Consider the following 14,135-nt stretch of genomic DNA (forward strand, 5'->3'; position numbering starts at 1 on the left):
GGTTAAATAGGAGATGAATAAGTGTCCTGCTCCATCTACTATGGAACCCATCACACACTCTGAAAGCAAGGTTCAAGAGTAAAGTGTTGGAGTTCTGAAATTCCTGCAAGCACAGCTCTCTATCCCAGACTAAATCATTCTGCAGTCTGATGATGATGATGTTCCCACTCCAACAAAGGCTTCCCGGGAGTGCCAAAGGCAGGAGCACATTCCAGGCCCAGAGAGAGACCAAGTGGGAACTGCTAGATATCCAAGTCAATGGGGGGCTTGGAATATATAAGTCCTGGTAGCTGTTTTACAATAAATTAGCACTAGCAAATCGGCCTGAATGCCTTTTAATAATCTTATAAAGAAAAAGACAAAGGGGATAAAATAAGTCATTAATTCTCAGTACACAACACACAGACCAACACATCCCAATGATACACCTCAATGTCAGAAATTCTAAAACCAGAAACAAATTAGAGAAGTTCCAGAATGCACCTAACACATTAAAAAGGAGAAATTATGGTGCAAAATACTACCTAAAATAACCTCATATGTAACTAAATGATAAAATCTGTATTCTACAAGCCTTGGTCTAGAGGGGTAAAGCCCTAGTGAATGTAAATATAAAAGTTGAAGAGTTTGGAGTGATTTAGAGGCTACCTAGTACAACAGTCATCTTTTTTAAACATTTTTTTATTGATTTCAGAGAGGAAGGGAGAAGGAAAAAGAGATAGAAACATCAATGATGACAGAGAATCACTGATTGGCTGCCTCCTGCAACCCCACACAGGGGATCAAGTCCATAACCCAGGCATGTGCCCTCACCAAGAATTGAACCATGACCTCCTGGTTCCTAGGTTGATGCTCAACTCCTGAACACAGGCTGGGCTACAACATTAATCTTAATCAGGAATCTTCCCTGTCACACTGACAGCTGGTCACTCAGCTGCTGCAGCACTGGTTTTAGCACAAAGGGAATAACTGGTCCAAGGCAACCTTATGCCTCATACTGAACATGCCTGGCACTGGAACTCCTGGGTACAGACAGCAGGAAAAGCTGAAAACTGTAAAAAGAAAAACAAATGTTAAAACACACACACACACACACACACACACACACACACACACACACACACACACGCTCACTGACAGCAGTCAAACAAGGAAAGAGGAATATCATGAATATCACCTTTGCCATAAATTTCAGAATGCATTGGTTAAGAAACGAAAGAGAAGGTTCTGACATGGTTTGGTGAGATCTACTATTTTGTCTCCATCCCCTGGAGGTAGAGCTGCTAAGCTGAAATAATGCTGGGGAATATTCTTTAATACCCCAGTTTTGTAGAGAAATAGACTAAACATCAATCATTCCCTTTCCCTGTTGCAAAATAATAACCATGTATGTGCCCTGATGGAGAATAGGAGGGTAATTGCATGGGGTAGAAATGGCTGATTGACAGAAATGAATTAAGCTAGGAAAGTGAAAAACTGGGGCTTATTCTTCCTGATAGAATCATCAGCTTCAAAATTCCCATAAGAAAAGGGAAAGTCCTTCAATACAGAGCACAAAACCTGGTGTAGGACATTAATAAAATGTTAAAAGAACAGGTCTCATTTTCTCTAACAAAAGTTGCTCAAAGCTCCAACCAAGTTCTCCTCCTCTATCCTTATCATAATCTCAAACTACAGAAAAGTAAATGCAACAAAATACCTATGGCCTCAAACTGTGACTGAAAATAGAGACAGAAAAGGAATCAAAGAGAATTCATGCGCATTATAAGAGAACAAGTAGTAGATTTGGATAGAGCTACCCATATGAAGCCCAAGCAAGATGAAGGAAAAAAGTGTCTAAACAACTATAAATTTATTATATCAGGGGAAAAAAATGAACTGAACTAAAAAGGAGGAGGAAAGTAAGAAGGAGGAAGGGAGAAAAACATACATTAAAAATCAGAAACAATTAGAGTAATAGGATAACTCACTAAGAACATGAGTACGATGAAAGAGAACTCTAAGATAAAAAGATAAAACAACCAAGGATTAAAATAACTCTATCACAAAATTAATTCTAAAGTAAAAACAACAATATCTATCTATATATAAAAGGCTAATATGCAAAGTGTCCCCTTGGGAATTCGACCAAAAGACCAGCAGTTCAATTGCTTGCTATGATGCACACTGACCACCAGGGGCGGCGCAGAACAAAGGAAGGCCCGGCTGGCGGCCGGAAGCCAGAAGGAAGGCCCCGGCAAGTAGCCAGCAGACCCCGATAGACCCTGATTGCCAGCCAAGCCTAGGGACCCTACCAGTTCATGAATTTCGTGCACCAGGCCTCTAGTTCTGAATAAACGTGGCTGAAAATCTAATCACTGACTCGGACCAAAGACTTGAGCTAATCATAGTAAAGGCCCAAGAAGGAGACAGACAGAAGATTATACAGAGAGAAAATAGAAAAAGGAAATCCATGATTACATAGATATGTCAGAAAATTTCTTTGAAATAAATGAAGAGATGAATGTGTGTACCAAAAAAGTACAATGTACTAATATACCAAGTCAGATTGAGAAAAGATGGCTGAAAAATACTATAACTAACTCAAGCATGGAAAAACTCAGACTATAAAACACAAACTACTAAAAACAAACAAACAACAACAACAAAAAAACCCCATACACAAAAATAAAAACACTTAAGGAAATTCAGGCAACCAGGAGGTAAACAAAGAATCTGTATTAAGAACAATTAGTTGCCACAAGACAGTGGAGCAACGTGTACAAAGCTTTATGGAAAGAAAGATGACCAGAAAATTTTATTCCCAGCCAAACGACCCCATCAAAAATATAGTGATTCTCAAGCATACAAAAATGCAGTGAATACAACAAATATATGTCCTTCCTGAAAAAAACTCTATTTAATGATGATGTCTCATTAGTTAACAGGTGAATCAAAATAAAGGACTCAGATATGAAAGAAGCTGTGCTAAAAGTCCTGGTGGTAGATATATAATTGATTTAAATTTAAAAATTACCTCTATGTAACTGTGAAATCATGGTTTTAGAACAAAATATAAATGCTACAAATTTCTGTGATATATAAATAATACTTTAACTGACAAAATAGAGTGGTAGGAGTGGAAGTGTAAGCACGATAATTTTATTTTTTACTAGAGGCGCGATGCACGAATTTCATGCAAGAGTAGGCCTTCCTTCCCCTGGCTGCCAGCACCGGCTTCCCTCTGGCATCCGAGACCTGGGTTTCCCTCTGGCCTCCAGCAGGCACCCGGGACCCAGGCTTCCCACACAGCCCCAGCTTGGGGTCTAATTAGCATATTATGCTTTTATTATTATAGACTAGTGGCCCATTGCACGAAGATTCATGCAATAGGCCTTCCTTCTCCTGGCTGCTGGCACCAGTTTTCCTCCGGCAACCGGGACCCAGGCCTTTGGTCTGGCCACAGCAGCAAGGCTTGGCTTCTCCGCTCTGGCTGCTCCCAGCCCCTCCTTTTTTTAATATATATTTTATTGATTTTTACAGAGAGGAAGGGAGAGGGATAGAGAGTTAGAAACATCAATGAGTGAGAAACATCGATCAGCTGCCTCCTGCACACTCCCTAGTAGGGATGTGCCCGCAACCAAGGTACATGCCCTTGACCGGAATCGAACCTGGGATCCTTGAGTCCACAGGCTGACGCTCTATCCACTGAGCCAAACCGGTTAGGGCTCCTTTTTTTCCCCCCTCCCATTCCTCGAGTAGAGCCCAGGGCGGACTGGAAGCCTGGGTTTCCCCTGGTGACCCAGGCCCCCAACCCCTCCTTGAGCAGAGCCCAGAGCGGGTGGGAAGCTTGGCTTCCTCCGTCGCTGGGAGCAACCCAAGCCTCCTGCTCATTCCAACTCTGTGGCCGCCACCATCTTCAGTCATCTTCAGTCTTTACTCTGCGCCTGCATATGCAAATTAACCACCATCTTTGTTGGGTTAATTTGCATAGTTGCTCTGATTGGCTGGTGGGTGTAGCAGAGTGGTGGAGTGATGCTTAATTTGCATGTTTCTCTTTTATTAGTGTAGATAGTACAGAGTGAATTAATGTTCTTAAAATTGAACCATAAAATCTGAAAATGACTCTAACCTCAATGTATTTTTAATCTTTATTTCTTACTGTTCTAAGATATAATTTCTTACACGATAAAGAAACATTTTGTAAATTTCAGAAATTCCTTTAACTCCCTTTGTTTCTTAAACTTTCACATAAAAATATTTTAATAAGTGGCAAATACAGCATGCCCATTTCTAAAAAATTATTCTTTTATTTATCTATCTCTCACAGAAATTTCTGAAATGATGCTCTATAAGATTTTTTTGGTCTAAGTTTTACTTTCTTGATTGTATGAGGTTACCGTGTCAAATGGCAACAGCTCCCTCCAAACACACGGCCCTCATATACAGAGGAGTCCAGCACACAGGTATTTGATGAGACTGGGTCCCCACTGTGAGTACACTCCTCTGCACCTTTGTGGAGGCATTGTATAGCCAGCCGGGGGCAGACTACGGCCCGCGGGCGGATCCGGCCCGTTTGAAATGAGTAAAACTAAAAAAAAAAAAAAAAAAGACCGTACCCTTTTATGTAATGATGTTTACCTTGAATTTCTATTAGTTCACACAAACCCTCCATCCATGCTTTTGTTCCGGCCCTCCGGTCCAGTTTAAGAACCCACTGTGGCCCTCGAGTCAAAAAGTTTGCCCACCCCTGGTCTAGGCCCTCCTGGTCCAAAGTAAAAAAAAAAAAAAATCATTCTAATATTCTCATTTTCATGAGAATTTTGAGCTCTTCCTCAATACTATGCCAAGGAAGTTCTGGCATCGCCACTTTGGATCAAGATGACTATAGTAGTAGAGAAGAACACTTCCCAGTGAAATCACAAACTATTGTAAACATGTTTCATATTTAAAGAAGAGATAAAGGTCAGTTCAATATTGTGAACAATTACATACATCAGACTAATGACAGTTCAAGAGCACTTTGCTTTAAAGTGTTAGCCATTGAAAGATAAGGGCTTGTCTATAGGTTTGCCAGGTAATACTTCCACATCATCCCACCTCGCATTCAAGGGCTCCCAGTGAACAAATTTTGCTTCTTGTGAAATTTAGTACTACTTTTACATAGTTCATTAAGATCCATACTCAAAGACAAGTGCATCACACCCACCCTGCTTTTCCATGTAAGAATATAACTTAGATAATCAGGTCATGTCTCTGAGCAGTTTCCCATCTGCATTTGCAAAACAGCACTTTTGAAATGTCAAAATAAGTTACCAAATTCTCCAGAGCTCCAGAAATTTAGCTCCAATGGGACAGAGTCCACTGCAAAGTTAGCAGCATTTCACTACTGATTTTGTGGCCTTACATGTTGGCATATTTTTTTTACTGCAATAATATGATGTAAAATGTGCTATTGGACATTACATTTCATGTGAGATAAGGACTCCATTAAAGATAAACTTATGGACAATCTGCTTTGAGATCTTGGAGTCAGAGGAAAAGTACAACTTAGCACAGAAAATACCACAGTATGGTCTGATGTTCAGAACAACTTCTTCATAGAAACAGGCACACACACAAAAAGTAAAAAGTCGGCAGTGTGTCAAGAATAGAAATAGAATTTGTCATCTGTGGGTGGCCACGTGGCTCTAGAGTTAGATATCTGCTGCAACACGAAGAGCCATGCATGCAACCTGTCAGTCAACAGTTCGCTTTAGTCACGCAAGCTCTCTCATTTAAAAGTTCATACTGCTGTGCTAACTGCTATGAGATGGAACCAGGGCCTGCCAGCATATACTGCTTCTCCATTCCTTTTTCTTTCTAGTCAACCATCACCTGCCAGGGCCCACCCTGCTAAAGCGCCGAAGCTCAGGATGCACCGAGGGCTGAAGGTAGGGAGCACAACAGTGAGCGCAAAGGAGAGCTGAGAAACGATGTTTCTGTTCCCAGTTAACACTGCAAAAACGCTTGCCCGGCACCTGTAGGTGACGAGTGACAATACTTATCCTGAGCTTTTAAAACTTTAAAAAAAAATTCCTACATTTTCTGTGTCTTTATCTGCCAGATTTTAAGTACACACCCAGGAAGGATTCAGATAGTCAAATGCTTCAAGAAGCTTTTTAAAAAATATATTTTTATTGATTTCAGAGAGAAAGGGAGAGGGAGAGAGATAGAAACATCAACGATGAGAGAGAATCATTGATCAGCTGCCTCCTGCACACCTTCCACAACCCTGGCATGTGCCCTGGCCAGGAATCCAACCGTGACCTCCTGGATCATAGGTCGACATTCAACCACTGAGCCACACCAGACAGGCAAGAAGCTTTTTTCTCTGTTTAGTGATAGTTCACTCATGCCACTCAAATTGAGAAAATTCATTAATTAAGAATACACCCTCTTAGAGTTCAACATTTTTTTGTAAAAACGTGTCTTATCTGTATATTTTAATTTTAATTTATTTTACCTTATGGTAATGTGTAAGGGGTTGGCCCTTCAGTGTTTTTTTATAGTCAACAATAAACATTTATTCATTCTGTAGAATTTCACCACTTGTTTATCTGTTGAACTACATTTCCTTTTAAAGGCTCTGTAGTGAAAAAAGAATATATAAAATCTAAGATTAAAGAGTGATGGAATTGCAAAAAAAAACAAAACACAACAACAACAAAAAGCCCTTCATGGCTCAGGAAATCCCAGCATGCCTGCTTTGTTGTTTGTCTCCAAAGTGAACGAGGTTTGTGAAAAGACAATCAGAATTGTCCTTTTGTTCCAAGGGGCTATACAGGAAAGAAACAGGAAATCTTGATGAAAGCTTGGGCTTTACAGGATATTTATGTGAGTTTTATCCCATGTGTCTGATGTTTCTCTCTACACATCTGCACACTTTATGCCTGCATTTTGGCTAAAATATTTTTAAATACCACTTTGCTTTTTTCACTTCATTATAATTCCTGGCATGATGCTTTCTATAGGGGAGGGGCACAAAAATTAAGACTGAATAAAGAAACATAGGCCCAGAAGGCACAAGTCATTCATTTCTCTGGATGTCAATTTCCTCATAAAATGTGAGGATAAAACCGGATGAGTGCTTCTAAAACTTTTCCACCAAAGCACCCCAGCAGCGGTGAAAATGAATGGTACCCCCCTGGGGGATCTGAGGGCAAGCTGGAAGTTTCTTTGAAATGCCCTATTTTATCTGAAAAATTCATGAGAACTTTGCATTTTACAAAACAGGAAAGTCTATGTTTGTTTTAAAAAGAATGTTACCTCAATAGTAAAACTATTTGCTTTCCCACAAATAATCATGTGAATGCCACCCTCCAGGAAAGGAATGCAGCTTCACATCACTGGGCACTGGCTCACCGCCCCAGGGACCAGCACCCATATGAGAAGCCTGGGGGATCGGCATCTCAATACCCCTGCAGTGGGAAATGCTATGACCATTTACGATTTGACCACTTCAGATTTTCAGATTTTAGAGAAAAGGAAGACTAGATAACAGAAAAGTGGTCACACGTGCACTTGACCGGCAGCTGAGAAGGTCGTGGGAAGCCCGGAGAGAAGACAGTCCACCTGGAAAGGTGGCCAGTAGGGAGTCGGTGGTGCAATGAGCGATGTCTGCATCTGTCAGACATGCACAGGGGCTGAGGTCTGGTCAGGCAAAGGCCCAGAATGTGAACGTTGTTGACCCTGGCATAGGACGTCACCTTCAATGTGCACATCCCTCCACAACACTCCGGCTGCTACTTCCACACTCAGGTGGGGAAACCTACTTGCTCATGGGCCAAATAACTCCACTAGAAATACTCCTCACAGTCCATCTGCACACCTGCTCAGCCTCTGCTTCCTAGACGCATGAGTGAAGATGAAGAGCCTGGTTCCGGTTCAGGTTCAGGTTCCACCATCTATTTATTGTGCGGGACCCTGGGCTGGTTACTAACCGGACGTGCTCCAGTTTCTACACTAGAATATGGAGACAATAGATAGCGGCACCTGCTCCACAGACTACTGTGCGATGGGAAGTGCTCAGGTCGTAGAGAGCATGTAGAAACGGTACCTGGCACAGATAAGGAAGGTCCTACTGACTGTTAGCTGTTATGATTACTATACACAGCCCAAATGTAACACCTTCCTCAATTACAGGCTTGAATTTAAAAACAAGTATGCAATTCTCCTTAGTCTTGTCTTCTCTTGGCTAAATATCCTATTTCTTTAAATTTTCCCCTGGCATAGTTTCAAACCTTTCTAGATGGTGGAGCAATCCTTTGAACATGTCTGAGTCAGTGTCCTATGTAAAATGGACAACCAGAACTGATTTCTTTTTCATATGACCTGATATATATATATATGGGTTATGTTATTTCTGGGACATTGTCGGCCCCCAATCTGGTTTACTGCACACTTGCATTTGCATTCCATACCCTCTACGACAGCAACTTTGCAGAGTGCCCTCTCACATTCCGGGATCCCTCAGGGGATGTCAGAGAGCCAGTTTTGGACCGAGGGACCCCGCTCACTCCACAGACGCCCTTCAAGCCACAGCTCACCCCAGGTGCGGCCGGCCAGGAGGGACTATGGGAGATTGGCTCCAGGGCGTGTCCGGCCTGCCTTGCCCAATCCTGCCCCACTAGCCACCTTCTAATTAATTTCCTTTCAATGTGCATGAATCTGTGCACCAGGTCACTAGTATATTACTAATATCCTGGACACCATGTCTCTCACCTCTTTTATCCCACTGTCCCAGGTGTTTATGTCTTCTTTGTCACCCCCACCTTACACCACTCACATCCCTTACACCTTCCCCTCCACATACTTTCTGCAGATGATCTTCTAAACTGAAGCATGGGATTTTATATTCAACCCCAATAAATTTCATCTTCTTAATTTCAGCTGTTTAAACTCCAAGAAGGAAACTTTACTTCTGTGTCATCATCCAGTGACTGACACATGTAGAAATCCCACCTCAAGTGGATACTAGTCATTCAGAGATGGCCCTTCAAACACACCTAACCACAGCCATGTACCAACATCTAAACCCTATTCTTATATTTCCTTCATGAAGAACCTTGTCAGGTGGCTCAGTGAGATCCAGATATAGTACATCTATTCCTCTTTCCCCTTCCATCAGCCTGGCCCCTCTGATCAAAGAAGGAAATTAGCTTAATTGGCTTCATTTTAAAAATACATATTTTTTTATTATTTCAGAGAGGAAGGGAGAGTGAGAGATAGAAACATCAATGATGAAAGAATAATTGATAAGCTGCCCCCTATACGCCCTCTACTGGGAATTGAGCCCACAACCTGGGCATATGCCCTGACCAGGAATCAAACCATGACCTCCTGGTTCATAGGCCAACGCCCAACCACTGAGCCACATCAGCTGGACACTAATCAGCTTCATTTTTAAAGGACGTGTGCTGGCTTGTAGGGACCACTACCACAGGCCTATCCTTTCTCCTGATAAACTTTCACAGTAAAAATAAAACAAACCTTAACATTGGGGAATACTGTTGCAGTTAACAGAATTTTCTGCTAAAAAAAAAGTTTTTAAGTTTTGTATATTATCATATGGACAAATATGTTTCTAAAATCTACTAGCTCACACTCCTGCCTTTATGTCTTCTGAGTTACTTTCTGCCTGGAGTCTTCATTCTCAACATCGATTCGAATGCACAGGCCTCCGGACACAGGAAGGATAAAAATGGGTGCACTCTGCACTGACCTGAGCGATCCCAGGGTGGGTTTTTTAAATTCCTGTTATACATTTGTGTAACATTTATATCATTTATCTCTTTCTCATGAAAATTAAATACAGAAAATTGAGGCAATAGGGTCTAATTTCTATTAATAGTAGAAATTATTTAAGGAATTGATTTTCCTTATTATTTTTGACCAAGACTATAAAAGACAACAGTTTGGTAGATTTTTAAGTTTATCATTCTGAGAAAAGCCTTTGAAGCTTAACATTCTTTAAAACAAATTTATATGCATGCATCTGTACACTAAAAAGCAACTGTCACACTAAAAAGGAGCTGATACTGTCACACTATGGAAAGTGGGAGGTATAGAAAAAAATCATCCATGATTCCATCATCTGACAAATAATTAACATCATTGTTTAAATACTTCTGTCTGATTTCCAAGGTTGAGGATAACTGGGCTAGAAGGTATAAACATTTCTTATAACTCTTGAAGGGTACAACCAAAATCCTTCCCAAAAGGCTGCATAATTTATAATGCCACTAGCAACTTATGAAAAGGCCAATTTTTCTAAACTTTTGCCAACTTTCGATGGTACACTGTCAATTCTAATTTGAATTTTTATTAACACTAAGGCTGAAGATGTTTCTGGATTTCATTGAAACAAATATTTTAAATATTTCATATATATTGGTAATAATGTTCTAGTAATATTTTCACGCACAGCGATTTTGTGATATAAAGAGGTATTTAGAAGAGTTTATACATGCCTTAAGAATTAAATGGCATCACCAAAATGAAGGACCTACCTGCTGTTCATATCTTTGCTTGACATCCTCCATCTGCCATAAAAACTCCTTTGATTGTTTCTCACGAAGAGACTTAGATCTAGTTAGATCTGCTTCCACTTTTTCCATCTACAAAATTAAAAAATCAAACATCAAATTTTGAAAAATTTATATTCCATGTTTTTATTTGTCCATTCACTAAAATGACAAATTTTAAATACCTCACCAATCATAATGATGTATTTAAAGATGATAAAATAATAAAAGATATACCTGTTATTTTGGTATATTTTAATTGTTTAAGTCAAGAAAATAAAAAGTTAATATGTAATTGACTAAGTTCTATGATTGTTGGCCCATAGATAATCAGTATTGTGATAAAAAATGAATTTACTAAGAAGTTGTTTAAGGAAGCACAGTCAAGCCCACTTCATTTTTGTTGGTTTCTAACTCAAGATGTGGGTTACAAGGCTCTCCTTCAGTGCTTTTCACATTAAACCTCAAGCAGGTGGTTTTTTAATTTGGCCTCGGAAATCTACCCTCCCTACACTCCAATAACGTCGGCGTTTCCCAAACAATCCATGGCAATCTTGGATCTCCCACTATCAGGCGTGTCCCTTCAAGCGTTTCCTCTTCCAAACAGTCCATCTTGAAAGCTGACTCATGTCTCTTCTCCTCTCTGAGGTTTCTATAATCCTTCCAACTGATAGGAGTGTGTCGTCCTCTCAGGGCTCCAGGACCTGACATCTGTATTTCTCTAGGACACTGTTTTTCTCTGTACTATGGAAATGCTTCAAAGGTTTGAGCTTCGTTTACTCATTAGATCCTGTGCTCCCTCCCTAGTAAAAGGAACTAGGATATAATTCTTTGTCTTGAATCTTAATTATTAACTAATTGCCTTGTTATGCTGTATTCAATTCTTAAGGATGAATGAAAGGGCAGGCAAAAGCAAGAGGGAAAGAAAAAAGAGAAGATAAATCAAGGTGGGAAGACATGGTTTATTTAGTACTTTTAAGAGAGATCTTTATATGAAATTGAGTTTTGGTTCTTATGTTTCTTCAGCACAGATTGAATAGTAAAATAAATAATAAATATTTAAATATTCCAAATATTAAATACTTAAAAATGAAGAGTTTTCTATACTCAAAGTTGGTACAATAGAATATCTTCTATTAAAAAAACAGAATTATCTTATATAATAAAAGGCTAATATGCAAATTGTCCCCTTGACTGGGAGTTCAACTGGGAGTTGAACCAGGGGGCAGGGCCAGCCGACCAACTGCCTGCAGCCCCTCCCCCTGGCTGGCCCCACTCCCGATCGGCCCCTCCAAACCCCAATCGGGATGGGCCAGCCAGACCCTGCCCACGCACGGATTCGTGCACTGGGCCTCTAGTCTTCTATAATCAAAATAGCAAACAATTGAAAGCACCCGAAAAGACTTTTTATACCTAAACATTAAGAAAAATTCAAAATAAATAACTGATATTATAAGGTAATGAAATGTGTTATTTTAGGTTATACTGACCGAGAATGCAAGAGCCCACTCCATTCTTATTCTACCATTTAACAAAATAATAAAAAAAACAATTCTTGTAAAATACTCAAAGCTGTATAGAAACACAGAGTTCTCAGTTGCCATAGATACAAGAGATTCTGTGTTATCATACATCATTCCATATTCCATTCAACTTCCAAGTGTTTAAAACAAATAACACCACACTCCTTTTATTGTGTAACTCTGGCTTCCAAAAACCTCAGAGTAAAACGTGGTGGTCAAATTAGGAGCAGCAAAGGGCTTGGATGCATTTCTGTGAATGGCTGGTGTTTAAAACAACAAGGTAAAGAGGGTGCTGCAGTTTCCTTATAGGGTGACTCAGGCATTAATTTAGCTACATGTAAAAGAACGCCTAAGTGTCCACAGCTTAAACAACACAGGCCCTTTATGTGTTCCTCACGTAACAAAAAGTTCAAAAATAGGCTGCTATATTGGCAGTTCAAAGATGTCAGGGTTAAGGTCTCTGCCATCCAAACTTCCCGTAATGACTGTGAAATGTTTCTGCAGCTCTGAACATCTGGGAAGGAAAGGGCAGAGGGGGAAGGGGACGGGATAGGGCCGAGGGCCCCTATCAGCTGAGTCAAATACCCTTTTAAGGGCTTTGCTGCAGAACCTGTCAGTAGCAAATTAATGATGCCGTTTGCATCTGATTCACTGGAACAATATTAATAAAAGGCAAGCTCCATCTACAAGGTCAGAGACTGCTGTTTTAAAGCTGTGTCTAATGTTGCCCTAAAAGTACAAATGAATATTGGGCCAACATCTGGCAGTCTGTCGAATATAGTAATAATAAGTTATTGCTCTTTCTCTAGTACAGTATCCATGTTATTATATTCTGAGTAACTTGACATATACAATTTATATTATACAAATACTAATATACAATTGTATACAAATCCAAAATATATTTTCATGCATTTAATACATATTTAGATAAATTATAAGAAACTGCCCTTCAAATATTTCCAGATATATGTAGAGATAGGTAGATAGGTATGTAGGTAGGTAGGTGGGTAGGTGGGTAAGTAGATAGGCTAGCAGAAAGATCATTATTTCTGTGTTTTAAAGACTGAAATCTAATATCCTTAACAGGGAAAATCAATGAACACAATAATCAATTATATCTAGAGTTCTTTTGTGAGAGATCATTAATTTATATAAGACTGCCAATATGTCTAAGGCCTGCCCTTTTGTTATTGATTTGTAGCACTTTTAACTATTCTGGATGTGAACTTCTTGTTCAATATCTGGATTGCAAATATCCTCTCCCACTCTGAGGTTGCCTTTTTATGTTCTACTGGTCTCCTGTTTTTTAATGAATTTACATTTAACAATATTATTTTTATGTCTTTCTGTTTTCTATTTTGAAAATCCTTGCCTAGTAGTTCCAATTATCAAAAATGCTCTTGCATTTCCTTCTGCAAGTTTTATTGTTTTACCTATCTCTGTATAACTACAATCCTAGAATTCATTCTGTGAATGGAGTGAGATAAGGGGCAAGATCCCCATATTTCCATGTGGCCATCCAATCGACAGTTTATTAAGTGATCATTCTTTCCCTGATGCACCGCAATACTTTCTTTGACAGGAATCAGACTGATCATAGATGTGTCTGTTTTTGGTTTTTTTTCTTCTGTAACAGTGGTCACCCTCCTGCCCAAACCACACTGCATTCATTACTATCGCTTACTTAGTCTCGGGACCTGGTGTGTAAGCTCTCCCAGACTGCCACAGCTGTACTTAGGCCTGTGCATTTTCATACACATTGTATTTATTTTTTTTATTTTTGTTAAAGGCATCTTTTTATTGTTGCTTCAGTACTAGCGAGCGGAATAAATATATAAGGGAGGACTCTGCAGCTGGTTCTGTACGAAAGTGTGCACAGTGAGAGGAAACCAACAGTCACATACAGAGAGCACCAGCTTTTCCTCCAAGAGCTAGAGCTACTCTTACAGCTAAACTGTAGCTATAAGAAAGCTTAGCCCCTTTTCACCCTCCCAGCGCCAGCCTCACCCTCACAGGCAAGTGTATTTCCTCATGAACTGTCCTCCCCATTTGGGGGTTTTGATTC

The 14,135-nt window shown here is 39.9% G+C and overlaps 1 protein-coding gene across 1 annotated transcript in view; it reads right to left on the reverse strand.

The window, feature by feature from the left end:
• CEP112 (centrosomal protein 112kDa) overlaps positions 1 to 14,135 on the reverse strand; it is a 353,141-nt gene that overhangs the window by 206,662 nt on the left and 132,344 nt on the right. Inside the window, exon 19 of the mRNA XM_015572412.1 lies at positions 10,530 to 10,637. Coding sequence (XP_015427898.1) covers positions 10,530 to 10,637 — 108 coding nt within the window. The remainder of the gene's footprint in view (positions 1 to 10,529; positions 10,638 to 14,135) is intronic.

Source organism: Myotis davidii, unplaced genomic scaffold, assembly GCF_000327345.1.
Source record: "Myotis davidii unplaced genomic scaffold, ASM32734v1 scaffold69, whole genome shotgun sequence".
Lineage (NCBI taxonomy): Eukaryota > Metazoa > Chordata > Mammalia > Chiroptera > Vespertilionidae > Myotis > Myotis davidii.